Raw genomic sequence first — 24,292 nt, forward strand, 5'->3', positions numbered from 1 at the left:
TCCATTGATAACGAGTCGGCAACCTTAGCGAACGAGAATCCGGTGAGGTAAATGGATGTTATAGGCCTATCGGGTCATTGTGAGAGCCTCAATGAGGATTGTGTTTCTCGTGCTTAGTGCACTTGTCGTTACGGCATTAGTGTTGTTTTATTTTCTGATTTGTCTGGGTATTGGTTTTGAGATTTTGTGTCCTTTTTTATTATACAAAAAAAGTCTGGCTAGGGTTTGAACCGCCGACCTTAGGTTTTACACTCTTAGTTGAGTTCATGTTTTACTCAGTACTTTGTTTTTCCCTGAGTGATAACCTTATCTTTTACTGATATCTAGAGAGATAGTAAGGTAAATTCGAATCTGTTATCGAAAGAGAAGTTCGCATTTCGATATTATTTTTAGTAGTAGACATTTATATTTCGCGCGCCCGCCCCGTGGGTCACGTGGTTTTAGGCACCGCCCTTTTGGTCACGTCGCTTTAAGCCTCGCGGGTAGTTCCTCATCATCTTTGATAATCGGGATTTTTGAATTAGGGGTCCATTCCGTTCACTTTTACGGGCATAAAATTTGAAGATGATTATCCTATCCTTGCAAAAGTGGTCTTTTTTCGGAAAATGTATGTTTCTATTAAATTAGTTCTGTCTCGTCTCGTCTCGTGAACGAACTTAATTTCTACGATTTTTTTTTATCTGCATGAAAGGCTAAAAATAGATAACTAATCTAAGTTCACAAATGTATAAACTTTTGTCTTTATGTCGAGAAATTTGAAGCTTAAAATATAGAAAATGATAATCATGTATGTTGTTCTGCATGGTTGCAAAACATGGTCGCTTACTCTGAGGGAAGAACATTGCCTAAAACTGTTTGAGAACAAGATCCTGAGACGAATATTCGGACCCTAGAGAAACGGGAATGGAAAATGACTGAAACTTCAAACTACGGAATTGCATAATTCATACTGTTTACTGTAACATTGTTGGGGTTCAGAGTCGTACTGGCCAGGTGGGCCCTCCACCTTGTAATACCAGATTAGCGTTGCCAGCCCATGATGTTGCGAAAACAGCCTTTCATATTTTTCGTAATTCAACCCTTGAAAGGATTCTAATTTCTCACTCTGCATTATAACTTTGCTAATATTTAAGTATTCTGCTAAATTGAAATCTCAAATGATGTCATAACTTGAAACTAAATAATAATTTACATTTTACAATCCCATTGTTTTCCGTATAGAAAATACACAGGGTCGGATTAAGACCATTGGAGGCCCTGCAGCTGGAAAATACAAGGGAGATCTTTTCTCAACATGTTCAAAAAGTCTGAAGTATATTGGAGTGACTGATGTCATGTTTTTTTAAAACTTTTATGGTGAAAATGCATTCAGAAATTAAAAAAAAAAAAAAAAAAAAAAAAAAAAAAATGGGCCCCTTGGTCACGGAGTCCTGGAAAAAAACATGAAAACTTAACTCAATTTTCCCTTAAAAAAAGAAAAGAAAAAAAGAAAAATATATCTTTAGAGGAATGGACATTATGTCAGATCAGTCAGTGTCAGGAGAGGATACAAGTGAGACTCTCGAATTCCCTTTTATTGTCGGGGGAGGGAGCAGTACGCACATGTGAGTCCCATACAAAGTACCTCCCTGGTGGACCCATGGATTGCAGTACGGCCCTGTTGGGGTTATTAAGGATAGGGCGCTTACGTGAGCAGGTCATGTAGCCAGAAAGGAAGAAATTAAGAATGCTTTCAAAATTTTAACTCGAAAAAGTCATTAGGAAGACCTAGGCAAGATGAAAGGACAATATTTAGATCTCGCAGAAATAGGAATAAAAAAATTGAAACTACTTCCAGCTGGCTAAAGACAGAAGTCCACCCAGAGCTTTTATGAATGCGGCATTGAACCTTCGGGTTCCACAGGACATACCTGTAGAGTTAGTTAGTTAATATTAAATTACGTAAAATTAAACGAAAGTAACTTTCTTCAGATATTTCAATTTATTTCTTTTTATCACAAACTGCCCTATGCAGGATAACATATATAATTGTCACCAAAAATGGATATTCTCTTTCCACTTGTTGGACAGAAGGATCAATTCGAATACATTTTGATTGACATGGAATGAATGTAACTCAAGGTACAGTCTTTTAAAAAAAATATATATGTCCACTTACTTCCCTTTGAAAAGGCATGTATTCTTGCCCGTAGTTGGAATTACGTCGAACAAAAGTGAAGTTTCTTTGATCAGCTGATATGTTTACTTCATGCCAAAGAAACTGACTGAAACTTTACGTACGGTTAAAAAACTCTTTTTTCGTTAAAAAAAAAAAAGTAATGGTCAAGTACCTTGGAGCAAAGTCTGTATGTTACCGGTAACAGTAGTCAAATTGATCAATTCATTCAAAAGTTATTGGTAAAAGAAAATTTATTTGCTGGCCACTGTATCTACATACATGCACATTAACAACGTTTCTTGGATTCTTTTGTTTTGGTATTTTCTTTGGAACAAATACATATGCATTAACACAATTCTAGTAAACAATCAAAAAATAGTATCTTCAAGAAGTTCACAACCAACTGTACATTTCATTACCTACATTATTTTTCTATGTATTTGTCAATAAATATAGTGAGTGAATTAATTAGGAAGAGTAGTGTTTCGACTTAATCAACTATATTAAATTATCACTCCAAATACTTTATTCTTTGTGCATTGATTCTTCAGGTAACTATTACAATAGTTATTATACATTAACATTCCTCTCTGGAGGATAGCTAAAGCTCCTTCGAAAACTTATTAACTTTCAAACTGTCCAACACAGAAGGCCCAGGATTACATTATTACAATATCAAGGATTTTATTAATTTTTAATCTTATCTGATTTCACATTATCTTGCTTTCATTTGTTGCTCTATCAACTCGTACATTGACATATCTAGCCGTTAAATGTTCGGCACACTGTGAATGGCATTTTCAATGTGTAAATATAATATTAAAAGACAAACATAAGATTAAAAGCTTGAGCAGGTAAAAGGCATCGCCTTAGTGAAACTATATATATTTTGTTAGAAAGTGCCGTTTATCAAGATTGAATTTGGACCACATGAGCTCCTACCGGGAATGTAATCCAGGTTTCCCGCGACGAAGGCATATACGTTAAGCACATAACTACGAGGGACCTCAAACTTGTGTTTTGATGATTAAAAGTAGAAAAAAACTGTGAAAAGGTTCTTTGTTTCCTCCTGGAACACCCCGTATATATAAAAACGATAGAGAATCTAAAGTAAATGATAATTTTCTCTTTTGTGCTATTTAATGAGAACTACATATATGGTACGTTGCTTGTAACTTAAAATATTTAATAAAGCTAAGTAACTAAATCAAATATCTTAAAAAACTGACCTCATTACGCCTGTATATTTATCCTGTGAAAAAATTTCCAATGGCAAGAGGTATACGACTTCCTTTAATATCGTGCTTGATGAAGGGAACATAAGAGTTTTGGAAAATTTTTCACAGCATAAGTATACAAGTACATTAGCGTCAACTTTTATTATTAATAATAATATGCTAAAAATTCTTCTCATTACATAAAACTGATTAACCTTTCCCCATGCTTTTGTCTAGTATTGTCATTGTCAAGAATTTACACATTGAAATATCAAATCAGGGGAAGACACATTGATATGCGTAAGTTTAAAGTAAAAAATATCCTTCTATCATAATACTGACTGATGATATTATGCATTTTATGCTTCCTTCCTCACTGACTAGTATATCCTTGGAAATATTATCATTGCACACGCATTTTAATTTTTTGCACCACATTAAAAGGCGGCACGACATTTTCATTCAATTAAATACATAATGTAGAAAAAACTTGGAATAAACTACTTATAACAGAAAATGCCCTTTTTAGTAGTCAACAATGATCCTTCTATATCCAAAAATTACTTACTTAACCAATATCACACCAAATATATTACAGCACATTAAATCATGACAGCAAAGCTTTTGAAGATAGATTACGAAGCTTACAAAAGAAGAGTTTTATGGAATAAAATTACTAGTTTACATTTGTATTACAGCAGAAGTTATACATAGAAGTTATAATTACTACCCACGCTTTTTATACTTCTTATTTCGTAACAATCAGAAATAATCTTTAATGATGGTAATATTTATCTTGAATCTTCGTATTTATTCTACACAGTACAACTGACCTATATCATGCCTAATACTAGCTACACAAAATGTACATTTCTAATATCACCCATCCCCATAATAAATCACGTTATCCTGCTATATTATTAGATTCAAAAAATAGTGTGTCAGTTATATTTGATGCATTTATAACTATTCACAATTATTATTTTTTTCTGAATTGTAATAAAATTACAGAACTTATCAAACAAGAGTACATGGATGTGTCAACTTTAATTTGGTTATGATTATAATATCGAACTCGACATTTTATTGGAAATACAGTCATGGCTACAAACCTTTCTCTTCAGATCCTTCCACCACAGCTTAAGGTACGATATTCTAACAGCTAAACAATGTAATAAATGGCTCACCACATACTTTCGATTTATACAACACTATTTATGAGAAGTATGTGTGGGCAGATTTCTCCAATATCACTATACCCAAAAATTGAGCTACCATGTCTCCTTGGTCGGTTGATTGGTTTATAATTTAGTGTCCATTTTAGCACCGAGGCTATATGAAATGTGTATCTATATCTTAACGTGAGTTCCCAACCACATGAACTCTCACCAGGCTCCGAGTCTCGCGTACCAAAGGCGAGTACGGTAGCCAGGAGGAAACTTACCAAGTCTCTTCTATGAACTGAAATAGGATCCTTTGAACGATTATGGAAGAACTGCTTGAATATGGGAGGAAACTAAAGAACCCAAGAAAATCCACAAACACCGATAAAACCCACAAATCAGGGGCGGCTTGTCTATAAGTGCTGCAGAACTACCAGCTATTTTAGTGGAATAAATGTATTTTCAATTGAGTTGAATTATGCTTAATTTAATCAAGGTATTAACACGTAATGATGATATTTGGTCTAACAGTGTTCTGAAGTTGTACTGCTGGATACGTTACATAGCGTCGAATCGCTGGAAACACTTTCTGATGCTTAATAATATTGCAAGAGCTGTGCACGGATTACTCTATGCTTTAGCATTCAGATCAAAATCTTAACTAGCCGCACTATATTACATTTTCCTTGTTTGTTAGATAGGATTTACTAGAAATGCACTCCCAGCAGCTCTGAACTCACGAATACTTCCGAATTAGACGAAGACACACGACGTGATATACATGAGGCGCCGTTCTCTTGTTTTTGATAAAGGTTTTCAGTGTAATTGTTGCGCGCTTTAAAAATAATAGTATTCCATGTTGGAGTTATTGCAAATTTTCTGAACAAACCATTTGTGTGACAATTTTAAGAAAACTATAAAAATTTTGGAAATTCTTCTAATTACCCCAATGACAACAGCTGAAGCTGAACGTTGCTTCTCTAATTTTAAAAGAATAAAACATTTTTGAGATGCATAATGTGCCAGGAAAGACTCAATGGTTTGGCTGCCCAGTGACATAATTAAGGGGGGGGGGGGATGAAACGGGGCTTGTGCCTCGAGCGCCGAATTGGAAGGCTCAAAACTGGGCAAACATTTATTTTCACTATAAGAAAAGATAAGGAGTTTTAGTAAACTAGAGGTTATTAAAAATTACCTCAGAAACTTAAGAAGACAACAACGACTCACCAATTTTAGGATTATATCCATAGAGCATAAGTTAGTCAAAGTTGTCTTTTGAGGACATTGTAAAAACCTTTGTAGCCAAAAGAGCCGCAAAGTTAAATTTTAGTTCCAGCTTTTTGTTTTCATTTAATTTATCGATTTAAGAGATTTGCAAAATGTTCGAGAATAATACTCGAGACAACAGCTTGACTCTTTGCCATAATTAAATATTCTATTCTAAAGCAACAGACTGGTGATTCATTCTACACATATGCACATTCCGATATACGAGTAATTCCAAAAACATTGTGATTTGCAGTTATTATGGAAAGACTATAGGAATATGTCAAGCATGCTACTCTCAGATTATATGGCAACCAAGTACTAATTAGTTTGGTGTTTTATGCCAATCTCAGGTGTAGTCGAGGAGCGTTTTGGTTTGGTTGGTCATAAGGCGAGTTTTTCCCTCGGACAACTAGCCTAGTTGCGTCGCTGTGGCTGCCTTATCAATCGAGCGCGATTTCACATCTATCATACCTAACTTTAATGATAGAGTAATAGAGCATTTTGCAAACAGAAGACACGTCGGATGGATCTCATTTACAAACGATAAAGTAAGATATCTATTATTCAGTAGTATTAATAACATTTCTGCATGTAGACATTACATGAATCCGAAATTTTTATGGTATCTGAAAACAGCATGTTTCTTACGATATGGATATGGTATGTTTAAAGTTTGTTACACGCGATATTGGCGTATATAGGGGGGGGGGGGGTATTGGGCTCAAGCTCTCCCGAAATTCATTAAATTTGTCGGCATATAGCTCCTCCCGAAACAAAATCCTAAATCAGCCACTGACACGCAATAATCAAAGCAATAGTGTTTTAGTTGCATGGTACAGTAATGTTGTATATACTTTTGTTAATTTCCACTTATAATTCCCATTTATAACGATTAAAGTGCTAAAAAATTATGCTGGTTGCTATATGCACATTTTATAATTAATTACTACGAACGGAAAATTCAATATACACAAAAGAAATTGTGCAGAACTACCGCAGATTATGGTATCGAGCCGCTACTGCCACAAATACAATATTATCCACTACAGAATTACACGGACTGAAATCGCACCACAGGTAAGCGCTATATCATCGAGTCGCTGAGCCTTCTTGCAACTTAAAGTCTAGTAACATATGGTCTCGCTGCTGACAAAAGACGTAAATACATATCAACCACAATCACCATATACGTATTTGCGCACTAGCCACAAAAATTATTTCCGCTCTTCAAGACATATTTAAGAATAAGCCTACAAAGGTTTGAGAAATCCTAATTCTCTTTTATGTGTGTTGTAGAACAATATGTTGTACTCAAGAAGCTGCCAAAATATTTAAATTATTGAAAGAATAAATAAATCCTTGAAAATGAAAGTTTCGTTTCAGCGTATTAATATTGAATTCAAGAACGCCAAAAGAATTACGAACTCAAAGGTATACAGAGTTCAGTTCAAATTTCATGCACATAATACCAGTGTTACATGTCAAAACAAAACAAAACAAATTGCAATGATTATAGGACTGTAGTGACAACTTATTATACCGATTACCTCTAAAAACATGCATCAAATATAAATGTCACAGCTACAAATTCCACAGAAAACAAAAACTAACATAAATTTCACGCTAAACAATACAAGTATATATACACACACCTTTGAGGACGGTAAAGATGTCCAAATATAACTTTAAAATGCATCGCTCTACAGTAGCTACGTATACAATTATGTCTCTATTTAGAAAGTGTCACTTATTTTCTTTTCGAAGTTTGTATTTCTTATACGAACGTGACCTTTCATCAAACCTGTTTGTTATTTCTTGAAAGCTTCGTTACAAAACTTAATGAAAAAAAAAAATCATCCTATCCAGGTAATATATCTGTAAAAGCGCTTGCTAAAAGTATCTAGTTGAGGAGCTGCAAGTGTATTTTGATTCTCAATGCAAAACTATTGTGATATAAACCGAAATAAACTTATTTACTATCTGACCATATGTTCGTATTTTCGACGTTAAAATTAGAAATAAATTATTATTACTCACTGACTTATACAATAAATACGCTAGAATCTACCTTTCGTGTTGTCAACTGGATCCCTTCAACACTATTTGCGTGATTTTACTTCCTTTCCCTTAGACAATCCAGCTAACCCCCTGCAGTACAAACTAAAATTCTTTTTTTTAAAAAATGCACACTACAATGGAATGAATTACAGTACTACGTACTTTAACAACTTGGAGAAACTATCATAGCACGACAGTGAAATAACGATGTTCACAGTTAAAAAAGTCTGTACTGCGAAAAATAATTTTAGGACACTCATATGCGTATTATTAACAAAAAAGAAAAAATAACAACAACAACAACAAAAAGGATTGGAGTTTACCGTCCCGTTCAGTAAAGATGCTATATAAGACGTGGACCTTCAGCTTAACGTGGAATCCGAACATGAGCTTCCGCCGGGAATCGAACCCGGATCTCCCACGCCAAAGGGTCGTATGCTATCTACAAGCCACGAGGAGCTCATGTTTTTTTTGTTTTTTTTTTTTTAAGTCAAAAGTCAGTTATTTTGGAAGTTTTCAAAAAAAAAAAAAAATGCAGCATTGTTACTGAAAAATAGATGATTTTAATGGCTATAAATATACAAAATATAGTACCTTCCCTTCTTCGTATTGGAGTTTTTATTATATGCCAATTATTTCGATGTCTTACTTATCTGCTGATATCTTTTCCTAGGCCACAGTATCTTCAAGTACCTAACCAAGTTTGCTTGATTTTACATTTTTTAAAAGTGATCCAAACATTTATAAACTTAACTCTTCCTTAAACTACTGAACTTCAGATCTGTCCAACCACTAAATAAATCATTTTAAAATAATAATAAAACCTACACAACTAGGACTTCGATTATTAGTTTTGCAATTATTCGGAAAATTTCAATTAGTGAAATTCAGTGATTGAACAGATCTGAAAGTGAAGTGCCTTTATGTGGAGGAGTTAAGTTTATAAATGTCTGGATGAAAACAAAAGCTTTAAAAAACGTACACCAAGCAACTTGATTAAGGTACTATGGGCCTGGAAGAAGATGTCAGAAGATAAGTAAGGCATCGAAATGATCGGCATAAATAAAAAATCACACACGAATAAGGTAAAATACTATCACTTTTCATATTTATATACATCAGTGCTTATTATACACGCATGACAATCTTAACAGATTCTAATGGCATATAATTACAGTTTAACATTTTTCAAAACACATAAAAAAAGATCTAAAGGGCATTAATTAGTTGACGGTCAATAAAACAAGCCATACAACGTGTATCTATACTACAACAATAGATAAAAGCATCTTCTTAAAGAATGCTGACAACTAATAAAACATTACATTATTAAGATCTAAATCATTTCGGAATACTCAATCTCTACATTTACTTTATGAAATTGTGGAAACAATAAATAGAAAATCTGTCTAGCAACTAGCAGAGCAAGAAATTTAACACACGATTACCCTTCTTAGAACAAACACTATAAATAAGAAATAAAAACGCTATGCTAAGTCATCTTCAAAATAGTATATGTTAAAAGTGAAGCCCACGAAGAAAATGAAGATAAGAAAATGCTTTGTTATAAAAGTTATAACTTAAAAAGATGCAACCTTTCTGTCATATAACTTATTTAATATAATTATTTTGAAATCTTTTACATTTTTTTTTTTCTGTAACAAGTAATCTTATCAATGCATTGTCACAAAGATTATGTTCGAAACAGATATGTAGACTGAATATAAAATCCGTGCTAAGTGCCAAAAATGAAAACGTTCGGTTTAGTATAAAAATGTGGCCTATGTGGCTAACGCTACTTAGTGAAAAACTGGCTATCTAATATTCACTGTGGAAGTAGGTCAAATAATCCCCAGAAGAATGCGCGTGCCTCTATGTTCAGTTCTAAAGTAACATCTGGGATGTTGACTCAATATTTTCGTTTTGACACTTAGCATGGATTTTATATTCAGTCTATATATGTCAAGTTTGATTACAACAAAATGCAGCATGATTACAACAAAATAAATTATATCTTACATAGTCTTAATCTGCGATTCTAATTCGCATTAAAAGAAAAAAAGTAAACATCAACCAAGATATTTACAGTACAGTTAATTCGTGTCGTTTGTTTGTAGTTCATGGCAGAACACTCTTCTATTAAGATTTTATTTACTTTTCAACACAACAGAAGGTCATACTTACTTCTTAATCTAACTGTGTGTGGAGTATTCAGGATTCAAAATCCTAGAGAGCACGCAGCTTGTTTAGTAAGACCCATTAATTAGTTTTTTATATTTGATGAAAATAAAGTCAATATACAAATACTAACTCTAGTAAACTTCTAAAAATTTCTTTGAAAATAGCCTTTCTTAATATACACAATAAGAAACCAGCCAAACATCATCCAGGACGAATTACTCTTAATATCATACATAACTTACTTCTTAACTTACAGACTTAATATCTTTAGTAAAAAATATCATTTCAAGTGCACCACTAATATCACAACTTGGTCATTAATTCCTTAATATAACTAAGGACAGCATCATTTCTTAAAATGTTCATATGGTCTACTTTGGGGAATGTCTGATGATACACTTTTTGTTTTTGTTTCCCTTGCCAATGGAGACATCCCTCTAAGCTTCTAATATTCACGGTTCCATCTCCATCACCGAAGATTAACTCAGGGTACGAATCCGGAAATTTATTTGGTTTGTAATGGAGCCTGAAAGACAGAAAATTAGATATTTATTTTAACATTCTGCAATAATATCCTCTATCCTAAAGAATACCAGTGAATAATACACGTGAATGATGAACGGAAGAATCTAGAGAAAACCCATGGACATTATGTTGCCCAACGATGTGCTCATGGATCCAACGAGTGATCTGACATCTACCATTGTGTCATCGTGCCCCACAATTATTAAAACAACTTATATTTTATATTTTTCAAACGAAAACTAAAATGATCCGGACACTGCACTTGAAGACGAAACAACACACAGTTTACTATAAGTACCCAAGCTTATACAAAAGATGTTTTATCAGAAAATGGGACTAATCAACCAATTTTCCTTACATTACATCATCTATTGGTATGAATTCATTGAAAATTTAGAGTGAAAAAAGTGAAATGAAATCTTTGAGTTTTACGTCCCACGGATATGCCGGTTAGGCTAAAGGAGACGGTGATAATGAGAGATGAGTGAAATGGTGGAATGAAGCAAGTGGGAGGAAACGGGAGTACCCCGAGAAAACCCACGAGCACGGTGTTTGTCCACCACAAAGTTCACTTGGCGGGGGCTGGGATCGAACCCGGGACCCCAAGCACCAGAGGTGAACGCTCTACCACTGAGCCACCGCGCCCCCCAGTGAAAAAAGTGAAACTGAGCTAAGACTGTAATCTAAGTCTGTAATCATTGCACCGATGCGATAACCACTCCGCCCCCCCAGCTCGGATTCGTTTCTCAGCTCATCCCACAGTCTTTCCACTCTAAAAAATCGATTATGAAGATCTACACTTTTCACTCATCGAAGTGGGGTTACTCGTTCTAATATTCAGAGAATATTTTATTTCACTCTTGAAAGTGTTAAGCTAGTCTCATGTTTTAACATCTTGTTTATAGGACAAAATATTGCAAAGAAAATGCTTCGTAATTAATACAGTACTTGCATGGTGTGACTGTGTAAGAGAAAAAAAAAAAAAAAAACAGTAAATATAATTTATACTGTTTCTAGATAAATGATTATCTGTCTGATTTCTTCCAAAACATTTGTCTTCAGTCATCTTTTCCTTTATATTATTAAATAGAAACATTTTGGATGATGCTAATAACCTAGAGAAACACATGAGAAGAGTAACATCAATCAAGAGTAGCCATTACTACAGAGCAGGTGTTTAGCTGATCTGAATTAGATATTATTTTTCTAATTTTATTCACATTAATCAGCTTCAAGAATTAATTCAATGACAACTAGTTAAGTTAAGTTACAAATTTATCACAAAAGAAGTGTGGAAGAATTTATCATAAAAATGAATTCGTCGCTACCTCTTGTACGCGAATCTTGGTAGGATATGTACGAAAACAGTAGCAATTGGTTTCGAAGCTTCAATCTCTGCTCTCCCTAAAAATAGAGTTTCTCAATTGCTATTATTTCCAACAGAAAGGTTCAAAAGAAGTTACCATAAATTTTTATACAACGTGTCAGCTTTGAAGACTAGGAAAATGCAGAATGGCCGATTTTAACAATTCTGAATAAAGTTCTCTCAACTGGTTCCAATGTTAAATAAAGTGGTCCCCGCTGCTTGACAAAAAACGATAAATGGTACTGACAATTACAGTGAAGAGTGAGCATTGCGATGTAAAAAGTTTTGAAACATTCCACTGAGAAGTTGGTTAAAAATGACTTGGATGAAAGCCAAATATTTCCTTATACTACAACTATACAAGGAGATCTTATCACGGGAACGAAGACAAAACGAAAAGTATTTAATACGTGTGACAAGCTTTAAGCTGAAATATGTGTAACATCGTACACAAAGATTACAGGCCTTCATTAAAGACTGGTATCTTCTAATAGATACTTTCTTTTATACAGTATGTTTTGTATGAAAATAAATAGCATATTTTATACGTAATATGTAAATAAATTAAAAAAAAAAAACTACATTCTTTTCTTGATGATTATACATACTATGTGATCGAAAAGGATATCACTACATCTGAAGTGAACGTTTACTTTTTATCCGCAGATATTCGATGCCTTGCAGGCAACAACAGAATAGATGTTTAATCTAAAAAGTTGCTAAGATTTGGTTTCTACTTAATTTCGTAGTGAAGGAACACAGAACCGAAAAATAGCACACAAAAAGTGTTTTCGGGGTCGCTGAGATGAATAGTAACCCTCCCAATGCCGTAGTGGAGGGTAGGACACTTCTAACACCACTAGGGCTGGAAAGGAGTGAACAAAAATAGTCAAAAAAGACCGATATTAGTGTCGAATCCTTAGTTTTCGGAGTTACTGACATGAATATTGACATTCCCGATGTTGTATTAGGAGGATAAGATTCCTATCACCCCTAGGGAGTTGGGAGGCGCATAAAAATACCTGAAAACGACCGATATTAGTGTCGAATTCATAATTTTCGGGCTCTTCTGAAACGAATAGTGACACTCTACTTGGCGTTTAAGCCATAGTTCAGCCCCCACCGGCATAGGTATAGAAGGGGTAAAAAATAAAATGATCAAAGGACCTAGCTTAGTATGAAATTCATATCCTCTAACGATGGAGATGGATGGGGTAATATGTAAAATTTATCGAAAATGATCGACATTAGTGTCGAACCAATAGTTTTTGGGGTCGCTGAAATTAATGGTGACACTTCGGATGCCGTTTAATTCCAAGTTCAGTCACCAATGGGGTAAAGCACCCCTAGGGAGTGGGAAGGGAGTGACATATACAGGTAATCGTAAACGACGGACATTAGTATCAAGTCCATAGTTTTCGGAGATGTTGAGATGAATAATGATACTCCTGATGCGGGTAAAGTCCAAGTCCAGCTCGTATCGGTATGGAAGTTGAGAAGGGGGTTAAATGACCAACATGACTGAGATTAGTCATTCTATAGTTTCTAGTGTTGGGAACACGGCTAACCGGCTGAAATGATTTTCGGAACATATTACCCATCTCTTGCTGAGATGTGTCATGTCACTTTGATTCAAAGGTTTTTCTGGGGGAGGGGTACAATGTTTCAAATTTTATGTTAAAAGTAGAGTATTTTCATTGAAACGTGTATCCTATGAGCACTGGCGCAAATCCCGATGGGGATGAGGGGGACATGTCACCCCAATCTTGGAACTGGAAGGAACAGTCCCTCCGAATAATCCGATTTGTTTTTTTTTTGGGGGGGGGGGAATGTGATTATTTGTGTGTCCAATTGCCACAAAGGAAAATGAGATGAAATTGATGTTCCTTGCTGTATAATATAAAGCAGGTTCATCTCAGAAATCAGATTCATCCACTGTAACATCAGTCTTATTCCCCTCTCCCCTCCTTCTAGAATAAGCCTAAAATCTGTCCGCCTCCCAATGTTCAAGACAGATTTGCCCCGATGCCTATGAGGAAGGAGGATTCAAATATTTTTCGTAATCTTATTCTCCTCGTGCGAAGAACGAGCATTTCAACTAGTAATTAATTAGTAAAAAGAAAGGAAAAAGACATGCACAAAACATGTGTTTAGCATTTGGATAAAAACATAAAGGTAATTTTATTTTTCTTACTTCAATTTTCTACTTTTGCTTCTTCTACACAGTGAAAAAGAAAATTCTCTTACCTTTCAATTGTATTGACATTGAATCCATGGAGACAGTGCACTTCTACTCCTGGAGGTCGATTTCGTAACGCTACTTTCTGAGTATCTTTTCTCATTTCCCAACCAACTGGATACCCAATGTCACTAAATGAGAAAAAGAGAACATTTTTATTCAGCTCAACGCCTCCGTATATGTTCCCAGATACTGCTATCACCATAATGCATTTACTAACTAGAAATATAAGACTGTTTCACGTTAGAAATATGAATGAAAAGGAAAGAAAAAAGTCGATCACAACCTAAATATCTACAGGTTTTATCTGGTATTCGCCTCATGGTGGTCGAAGGCGAAATTAAGACGTCTTGATTACAAAGCACGAAATTAATTGGTCACTTACAACCAGTTAGCTAAACGTTATCAAAAGCCATAAAATTAAAAAAAATATATTAATTATTATTATTTAATTATTAATAATATTAACAAAATAATGTAATTTTTAACAACAAAGCTACTGAAGGAGATACCATAGTAATATTTCATAAATATACGTTTTGGAAAGGGAAATCTTGTCTAAACTACAGTTGATACTACTTGTCCTTTCTGACAGCTCGCAGCGCGCAAGTGTGCTCAATGCTGTGTTGCCAACTTTTGCGTCGGGTATTGAAACACGAAATTATTCATTGCAAGTAAATCTGTTTTATAAAACTGAATGACACAATAGAGAACTAAAAAGAAAGCTCTCAATAACCAGCAGGTCCACTACTCAAGTTGACATTCGACTAAAACAATGTGCATTTGTTTATATTCAGATTGGCAACGTGCGGAAAGGGTGGAATGTTCACTATTACAGAGCGAGAGGAATGAGCCACTATAATTGGCTGAACGTGCTGTTGCCATAGAAACAGTTCTTTTTGCCTGATTGTTATGACCACGTGCAAGAAGGAAAGGAAAAAAAAAAAAAAAAAACAGAGGAAAGCAACTGTCAGAAAGCATAAGTTGTATCAAATGGATTGTTATTTCGAAGGTTATCATGTTATAGTACATAATCAATTTTAAATTATCACATTTCTTCTATAACGAAAGAATATGTTCTTAAGGACATTCATATTTCTCCGTCATTTCTGCAATTAAATCACGGAAAATAAATACATAAAATAAAAGATACTTTAACAATTTAATTACAGCTCTTCTTTTCTCAGTAATTTCTAAATAACTATTATCTAAAGGTTTATTTTCGAGATGTTATCCATTGTGGAAAAACATGTTAATCAATTATTGAAGTATAAGTGGAAACATATAAAGCATGCCACGGGCAGTGGCGTGGTTCTGTACTTCATCTCTCGAAGAGGTGATAATATGGTAGGGAACGGCCTATACTGTAACAGTTCATCTTGCGTGATGGTCTGTGCAACAAGCAAATGGACTGGACTCAAGGCCCGGTCATGGATCGGATTCCACATTAGTAATAAGTTCCGTCCTTCATAATCTCGGCGTTGTATAACAACGAAAAACACAAAATCTCAAAATCACATTGAGCATGAACAGATGTTTGTTTATTTGTTGAAGTTGAGCGTCCTTTTTCAGCACCAAAACTGCATGATATGCAAAAGTACCCCCCACCTTCTCCCAAAAGGTTGGGCGCAAACCCCAAAATTACCATTCTTCCCTCCAAATTTACTATACTGTCCAAAAATTACCACTTTCCTCCAAATTTACTATTCTCCAACAAACTTACCACTCTTTCCTCCAAATTTACTTTCTCCCCCACAATTACTATTGTTTCCTCTAAATTTACTATTCCCAAAAATTACCTTTCTTTCCTACAAATTTACTATTCTCCCCCAAAATTACCATTCTTTCCTCCAAATTTGAAGTTCTCTCCCAAAATTACCATTCTACCCTCCAAATTTACTATTCTCCCCTAAAATTATCATTCTGCTATCCAAATTACCATTCTTTCCTCCAAATTTGCAATTCTTCAATTTGATTGCACCATTTTCAATGACAAATTATACCCGCCCAAATATTTTCGTGAGTGCAACCTGCATCCTAAAACTCGTCTGTTGACTCTCTTGATGAGACATGGACCCGTATTTGTAAGGTGGAATTCGAACCACCGAATGCTGAGTTGAGTTGATTTTGAGCTTAATGTCCCTTTTAGCAGCAAGCCTATATGAGAAGGGACCTACCGATTAACGTGGAACTCGAACCACATGAGCTCCCGCCGGGAATCGAATCCGAATCTCCCATGCCAAAGGCGCGTATGCTAACCGCTTACACACGAAGGAGCTCGAACCACCGAATGCGTTCAAATTTAAATACTCTCGCACTTGAGCATGACTATAGAATTCGGGGGATTCAAAAAATATATTTGTGACAAAAGTTATCGGAACTAGTTCTTAATGCATCTATTAACATTTTATAAGTTAATATACAAAATTACATAAAATGCACGGAACTTCTACATTAAAAAAATATTTTCTCGAACTTTCTGAACTACACTCATGTTTAAAATGGGTAGCATAATTTCTTCTCATATTCTTTATTTGTAATGCTCCTTCATGGATAAAGTTCCCTCCAGCGTGCGGCACAGCCGGGTCAATTCAGAGTGGGAGTATATGTTGTCTGGGTCCATGTTAACGCAGGTCCAATTTTCATGGTACTTAAAAATGTTTAAAAACATACCACCAAAGTACTTGTAATGCAGTTAATTTTGGTGGAATCGAATTACGAGCGATTCTTCGCAAATTCTTCTTCTTTAATCTTGGTGTGAATGAAAATAGCTATCAGTCACCAACGCCTACGTCTCACAGAAAATTGGTCCATTAATTCTGAAGTTATCGAGGGGTTTCATTATTGTGTTCGTTAGTGAATGTACCATTTTACTTCACAAATATAAACAATAATCATCTTAATGTCATTTGAAGGGGAACTTTAACCTCATATATGAAAAGCAATATTTAAGTTAACTTACTGGAAGAACGCTTCGAAGTCGTTAACAGTGTAATTTCTTTTATCTGTAGAAATCAGAGCTTCTGTTTCACTCCAAAATAAATCAGACGGCATTAGCCATGCTAAGCTGGGAGATGTGCGTTGTTCTTCTCGTAATACACTCTCACTTAAGGCAAACACTCCAAGATTATCACCTGCAAAGATGCAAAATTTGAAACATGTTACGGTGATCAGTACTAAAAATGATAATTGAACTTAGGAAACAAAGAGAAAAATGTTAAGCATGAAAGCACAAAATGTTATTACTATCAGAACATTACACTTGGAAACAATAAATATTCATTTGATCTTGAAGAAAATCTAATGAAGCCTGTAAGTACGAAAATTTAAACTTACTGTAAGACCGCAAAGGTTGTCGTTCTAACTTCTCATATGAGTTATAGGACAGCCTTAAGAGGAACACCAATATACAGTGTACCAAAAAATAAATAAATAAATAAAAAAGTAAATAAATAAATAAATAAAATAAAATAAAATAAAGATTATTTTGGGGTTGATCATTTATCGTAAACAGGAATATATCGACAAATATTTTGTTTAGAAATATCGTTCGCAAAAATGAAAAATAAATTAAACAAATAGACTGACTATTGGCTAAATTTTTGAACTTTTTTTTTAATTAATAGACTCCCTTTGTACTTAAATTTTCCCTGAATGTTGATACACATAAAACTCCCATATCGCAGCATTTAAAATGAAAACGTTGAAAAACTGCTTTTGGAAATCACCTACAAATATCCATGCACTAATTCTTGGTCATAATATTTGATCTTCACTAACATTCTGAGCGCTGCATACATCATATACGTTCACGTTAAAAAACAAGATTTTCACCCTAGGTTTTTATCTTGTTTTATAAGAAAGTATTACTTACCTACTCTTAAAATATAAATAATTTATATAAATGATTCATTGAATTTGTCATGATTTTCTTAACACATACCTAGAAATAGATGATACTACAGGTATTCATTATTACCTTTCAGTAATTTAAATAAAAGCAAATCAATTCAAATTTCTAATGCCTATTTATTGTAGTTGTTATCTTAGTATTCTTCGGGTTAATTACAAAAGGCTGATACAACGGTAGCATACAGTACCAAAATCCTGAGTTCGAGGATCGTGCCGTCCAAAACATGAAACATTCTACCCTTAATTGACAGCATTAGCATGAGTTACAATATCGCATACAGCAATTAATAGTTAATTCAAAGAGTCATTCGCCATAAAGACGATTAGGAAAGAATGCAATATTAAGCTTCCAATCTACTCTAGAATACACTAGGCCAACGTCATAATTAGACCTAGTTAACTCTTTCTCGAGTCATTTTGATTAATCAATCGTGCACACTGATAATATTAGACTTATAATACTTACGTAAGTACAACCATCCTAAACTCTAATCGAACTATAACGACGAGTAAAAGACGCGTATACTCAAAGTGGGTTAGGCACAAGCACACTTTGGTCGTAAGTTTAATACAGCTAAACAAACAATTATTCGGAGCTATAAGTTACTGCTCTATAGGCAACGGATGGGCTTTCGCGGGTTATGAACCACGAAAGACTGTACCGAGATGAGATCCAGCACACGCCTAGGACTGAATCATATTGATAGCCAACTCGATTGAGTCAAGTCGTTAAATGCCATCTCAATTCTCTTCCACATCACAAACCGTAACTTTGACCCAACTAAGTCATAGCCCTATATCTTTTTCTACTTTGGCCAAAATATTATTTTTGATATTTTTACAGTTAGTCATTGCTTTCCTTTCGTCTTTTAAATGAGGACGCTTAGGTTTGTTTCCATCGAAGAGGTCCTATTACGATATTGTATGTATATTATTTTGTAATTTCTTCTATCTTGGTTTTGGGCAACGGTGCATAAAAGTATACAATCTGTCGTGTAGAAGAAGAAGAAAAGAATATATATATTGATTTTATGTGTATAATCGTAACATTTAGTTACCTTAACAGCAGATAGTTGCTATGACAACCGAAAAAGAAAAGTATAATTAATGGAGTTTTGGAGAATAAAGGTAATAGTGGTATAATTTGTCGTGCCTGATTTAACGTGATTTGATCGTTTTTATATATTTTAAGAATTACACAGACTGTGGGCTGGAAGGTAACGTAAAATACGAGGGCTATCCAGAAAGTAGATTACGTTTTGGAATAAAAAATCAACAAAGTATAGGAAACAAATTTTATTATATACAGATGAAAGCCACACACAAATACTACTTTTCGACATAGTCACCATTCAAATTAAGGCATTTATCGTAGCGATGTACGAGCTTGGAAATTCCTTCGTCGAAAAATTCGGCCGCCTGCGACTTCAACCACTTCGTTACCTCTTCTTGCACAAAACTTGTGGTAACCAAGCTTTTCGCTGATGATTTCGTGCAACAAACTTCGCGAAATTTGTGGAAAACTCAAAGAAAGTTCCGTTATTGTGAACTTTCGATTTTCACGGACTTTAACATCGACTTTTTCGACAAGTTCGGCAGTCACTTTGCTGGGTCTCCCACTTCGATCTTCGTCGTGAACATTGGTTCGGCCATTTTTAAATCTTATGACCCACTGTCGCACTCCACCTTCAGTGATAATGTTGTCCCCATACACTTCACACAGCTGCCGATAGATTTCTATCGGTTTACAGTTTTTTGCTGTCAGAAACCTTATTACTGCACGCACCTCGCAGCTCGCGGGATTTTCAATTAACGCAGACATTTCAAACCGTCACAGTATCTTAACGGAGCACAGCACGAACCTCTCACTAGCACGGCTAGATGCCGACTGAGCTGCGCAACGCTCTGACCCCAAGATGGCCGCGCTAGCCCCGCCCCTAGCGGACACAGACGAAAACGTAATCTACTTTCTGGATAGCCCTCGTATATGTATAATATAAATTAATCATTACATTTTAAATGGTGGTTCCAATATACGTTTCATTTTAGATGGTGTTATCTCGCCCAGGACGTTACATATTTATAGATGGTGGTTTACCGACCAGGACCTTGAGATTAGTTTGAAGTATAGTAAAGCAGTTTCAGCATAGTGATCAACACTGAGTATACTTTACTCAGAAATGAGAAAATGATTTATAGAAACATAAAAATGAATGTTTTTGGAAATGAAAATATGCATGAAGAAGGTGGTGACGTAGAGCTACCAGGTACGAATTCATCAACGAACGTGGCTGATCTTATAAGACAGCTTGATCAGCAAATATCGCAGCAACAGCAAAGAATGAATACTCAGCTAGAGCAAATGTTCCAGCAAATAACGCAGCAACAGCGAAGAATGGATGCTCAGCTAGAGCAAATACCCCATCAAATAACTCAATCCATAACACATCAACTGGACACCAAATCTAAACAAAAATTTCAGCAAATTGATAATAAATTAGATCAGATAACAGAGCAAATCAACACCAAATTTACAATTGTACAAAGTGCAGTAGATGTGGTTGAAACAGAGTTGAATGAGCATACTAGTCAGATCACGGAATTGCAGAAAGAAGTAAATGCAATCAAGGAGAAATTTAGTACGGCAAATGATGATCGAGTTCCGGCTCACAACGTTGGTCTTGCACCACATGAACCCAGAGTAGCAGTGGATGATAGTGATTCATCCAAAGGATCTTCAGAAAAGGACAATAGTGAAGGTAGCATTGAAGGAGATGAGAGAAGAAATCATTTATCTCGCCGCATGATAAACGTTCACATAAATTTCAGACATTTGAAGCACATTAGTAAAAATAATAATTTTCGATTTAGTGAAATCAGATCCGTAACAAAATTTAGTGGAAGTTCAGATGACATCCCGGCCAGTACTTTCCTAGAAAAATTCGAGGAAGAGTGTGATTTAATGGAAACAGACAGATCTAAATTGTTGAAAATTCTGCCTCATATTTCATTACCACCGTGTTTCGAATGGTTCAAAACAATCCGAAGCAATTTACGTAATTATCTAGATTTTAAAAATGCTTTACTTTCTAATTTTGAGAACGATTTTATGTTGGCAAATCGAGACGCCCTGGTTCGAAATAGACGGTTTGATCCCAAAATTGATAAGAATCTAACTGATTTTGTGATATCCCTATATAATGAATTGAAGTTAATTAATCCATACCAACAGGAATCAAGAATAATAGCATCAATCCGAATCTTGTTACCATTTAAGTTGCAACAAATGTAGATTTCTGCACAATGCGATAATTTCATTCACCTGATTATGATAGTGCAAAATTTTGAAAGTCAATGTATGTTAAGGCTAATAATAATAATCGGAATCAAGCTAATACTAATCGTAATCAAACTAGTTATGTACCTGTTCGCAATATCAGTGTCAGGGAAGAAAGTGATCTTAATGCGAGAAGTAATATTAGATCCCATTTTAACGGTAATAGAACTTAATCCAATTTTACCGGTAATAGAGCCAAAGCTAATTTCAGAAGCAACAGAAATAGTAATCGTACAACATTTAGGAATCAGTCAAACAATAGATCTAATTTCCATCGAATTAGATTTCGTAATAGTTACCTAGATGGCAGGAATTCTCGAAATAAAAACCAAAGTACTATTGAAGTAAAGGACACGCCGTACTGTATTCATGATTGTGTAATTCAATACATCCTAACCGAATTCTTTGGCAATGTGACTTAAGCTAATGTTGTGGCGTCCGACAAAACATATTCAATTGATTTCTGTTTTTATTTCACTTTGAACACAATTATAATTTCATTTGTCATTCGTACTTTGTTTGAATTCTATACAAATAATAAAAATGATGGATACTAGATTTCAGCAGGTTGTGATATGAATACGAATATCGTTTACTAAAAGTTATGATAGATATGCTTGAATAAATAAAACATGTTATACGGCATTCTAACCCACATAAACTTTACTGGTTCTTAATATAATAATTTATTTATTTGTATTGTTCCTGATAATGATATTGATCAAGTTTTTGTTTTCTTTCACTTTGAATATTGTTATAATTTCTTTGTAATTCGTACTTCTGAATTCTATGGTATTTACATCTATGCATCGATACAAATATTGTTTATCAAAGCTATGTTATTATGCCCAAATGAAAGAAATAAGTTATATAATATGTCAGCATATACTGAGTTAATTCGTCAATGCTCCCATAATATTAATTTGAAGAATCTATTTTAAGACCTAAATAATTAATAAATTGATCATATTCTTTTTTGAATTAGTCCTCTTCGTCGATAATTTTATACAATTAGAATGGAATTAAATGTTAAATGAATATAAGAATGAGATAAAATGACGAGGGCTATTCGGAAAGTAATGTAACCTTATATGTAAAGATAGGTAACGGTCCAGGATTCTTTCTTAAATTGTCACCAATTCAAGAAGTCCTCGTCAGGAGCCATATATACAACAATATTGTATATCTATTTTGTAATTTCTTCTATTTTTATATCTTGGTTTTGGGCAACGGTGCATAAAAGTATACAATCTGTCGTGTAGAAGAAGAAGAAGAAAAGAATATATATGTTATTGATTCTAAATAGAAAGAAATAAGATTTAATCTTAGCAGCTGAAGATATATGTTGATTTTATGTGTATAATCGTTACATTTAGTTACCTTAACAGCAGAGAGCTGCTTAAAAACGTTGCTATTACAACCGAAAAAGAAAAGTATAATTATAGAGTTTTGGAGAATAAAGGTAATAGTGACATAATTTGTCGTGCCTGATTGATTGTGATTTGATCGTTTTTATATATTTTAAGAATTACACGGACTGTGGGCTGGAATGTAATGTAAAATATATGTATAATATAAATTAATCATTACATTTTAAATGGTGGTTTCAATATTCGTTACATTATTTCTTCCGTCTTTTTCAACTGAGATGCCACTCAAAGACTGTTAGATATCCGTACAGTGGTTGTTAATAGTTTCGTGAAGCTTCTCTTCCGTGTTAAAGGCAGCCATTTTTATGCTTCAGATGCAATTATGCTTTTCGTTTTTCACTAATGTTTTGATGCCTCTCCTTTGAAAGTTTTTTTTTTTTTGAATAAAAGAAAAATATTTTTTTCTGGATATTGTCCTTTTTTCCACTAGAGCGTGGCACTTGTCACTGTTCCACTGAAAGCAAGTGAGTATTCTGCTTCTGGTGGCAAGGGTAGTAGATTTGCGCCGCTGGTTTTATATCACTTTTCGTGGTGTATGATATATCAGCACTTAAACCTGTTTCATTTGTTTTAAAAAACTATAGGCTCTTAAAATTTGTCCATTTTTCTCTAATCCTCAATTCAATTAATATTTTGTAGATAGTTCTAAATGTACAAAATAACAAAAATAGCAAACTTACCTACAACATAAACTTTTAAAGCCTTGACCGATCCTCCCCAAACTCCAGACAATGTTACAAGTGAACGAATAAATTTGTCCTTCCACATCTGAGACTGTTTGTTTAGAAAATAAAGGCTCATAGGTCCTCCCATACTGTGCGCAATTAACGTTACACGTTTGTTTCCATTCTGGTAGTAAGTATTTTCAATCAGGTCTTTTAGTTTCTGGAAGTACTTTTGATTTTCATCTATAATAAAGAAACAAATAAATAAAATTAAAAAGTACACATGCAAGTACTTTAAAAATAAATAAATAAATTTCGCATTCCATGAAGTGACACTAAGATTTCCATACAATTCACTAATAGGTACCTAACTTTTAGTGGACATATCATCTGCTAAATATAGAGTGGAACTTCTGAATAGCGGACATAAATGAATCATGATTTTTTGTCCGTAAATGAGAGGTACCCATTACAGAAGTTACACAAATTTAGATTACTCATAATTCATGCGGAAACTGTATGCAACACACAGCAAGTACATTAGTTACAAATATGTATATAGGCTAATATCGTCGCTTTTTGCAGTTCACAAGAGTATGTGAACCATCACATATTGTGCGTAAGTCTATTGTTCCTTAAGATACTTAATAATACATTATCGTGTCTTTTCTTTCTTTTAATTTCCTTCCTGTAATATTACAGTTACCAGAAAGTGTCTTAAAATTTAAAAACTCTCCGCTTGCTTTCCCCATTTGCGTATATGCATTCCATC

The 24,292-nt window shown here is 34.3% G+C and overlaps 1 protein-coding gene across 1 annotated transcript in view; it reads right to left on the reverse strand.

Moving 5' to 3' along the window:
• Nucleotides 1-2,391: 2,391 nt before the first annotated feature.
• LOC145685742 (lysosomal phospholipase A and acyltransferase-like) overlaps nucleotides 2,392-24,292 on the reverse strand; it is a 40,833-nt gene continuing 18,932 nt past the window's right edge. The window contains exons 4-7 of the mRNA XM_081758242.1: nucleotides 23,536-23,763; nucleotides 17,139-17,310; nucleotides 14,185-14,307; nucleotides 2,392-10,572 (exon numbers count right to left, since the gene is read on the reverse strand). Of these exons, the coding sequence (XP_081614368.1) occupies nucleotides 10,350-10,572; nucleotides 14,185-14,307; nucleotides 17,139-17,310; nucleotides 23,536-23,763 (746 nt within the window). The 3' untranslated portion in view covers nucleotides 2,392-10,349. The remainder of the gene's footprint in view (nucleotides 10,573-14,184; nucleotides 14,308-17,138; nucleotides 17,311-23,535; nucleotides 23,764-24,292) is intronic.

This window comes from Thermobia domestica, chromosome 1 (genome assembly GCF_964235325.1).
Source record: "Thermobia domestica chromosome 1, izTheDome1.hap1.1, whole genome shotgun sequence".
In the NCBI taxonomy this organism is placed as follows: Eukaryota; Metazoa; Arthropoda; class Insecta; order Zygentoma; family Lepismatidae; genus Thermobia; species Thermobia domestica.